General features: G+C 41.7%; 1 protein-coding gene across 1 annotated transcript in view; it reads right to left on the reverse strand.

Annotated features, from left to right (window-relative positions):
• Window positions 1-367: 367 nt before the first annotated feature.
• unc5cb (unc-5 netrin receptor Cb) overlaps window positions 368-732 on the reverse strand; it is a 199,839-nt gene continuing 199,474 nt past the window's right edge. Inside the window, exon 12 of the mRNA XM_016554070.1 lies at window positions 368-732. Within this exon, the coding sequence (XP_016409556.1) occupies window position 732 (1 nt within the window). The 3' untranslated portion in view covers window positions 368-731.

A 732-nucleotide genomic window follows, 5' to 3' on the forward strand; every position in this document is an offset into this window, starting at 1 on the left:
ATCATTTTTTAAAATATGTCTATATGGTTACACTTTATTTTGATAGTCCACTTTAGACATTCTACTAACTATAAGTAACTTTGCAACTACATGTCAACTAATTCTCATTAATTTGCAACTACACGTCTACTAACTCTCAGAGTAAATGTATTGTTGGCTATTGCTACAAATATACCCCAGCGACTTAACACTGCTTTTGTGCTCCAGGGTCACATATATTTGTGAAATTTTATTCAGTTAATGTTTATTATTTTATTACAAGTCACTATTTACTTATTCATTCATTTTAATGGTTTTATTTTCAGTTAACAACAGGAAGCCTGGTCCTGCCTTTCATCTTATTGACCATTGCCAGGTCTTTCTGCGTTTGACATTCACCACATCAACCCGGAAACTAGAGTTTTATTGAGAATCTGAGCACAAAAAGCTGAATTTATGACACCATTTGTGTCAAATGACCATATACTACTAATTTGATGTGTTTTCAGGGTTCTCACACTTTGTCCGTAATTTTTCCAGGGATTCAGGATGAGCAGATTTGAGTGTGTCTGGCCCCGCCCACTCACCTCCCACTGGCCCTGCTGTGATTGGCTCTTGAGCTGAATGAGCCAGTCCTCGCTGTCAGCCTCGGCGCAGGGGTGCATGGTGATGATGACGGGCCGGGTCAGGAGAGCTCCAGCAGGACCGCAGCTGACCACCGGACTCAGGACCGTCTCCTGTGTGTCGTCCACC

The sequence above is a fragment of the Sinocyclocheilus rhinocerous genome, unplaced genomic scaffold (genome assembly GCF_001515625.1).
Source record: "Sinocyclocheilus rhinocerous isolate Xijiao unplaced genomic scaffold, SAMN03320098_v1.1 scaffold15, whole genome shotgun sequence".
In the NCBI taxonomy this organism is placed as follows: domain Eukaryota; kingdom Metazoa; phylum Chordata; class Actinopteri; order Cypriniformes; family Cyprinidae; genus Sinocyclocheilus; species Sinocyclocheilus rhinocerous.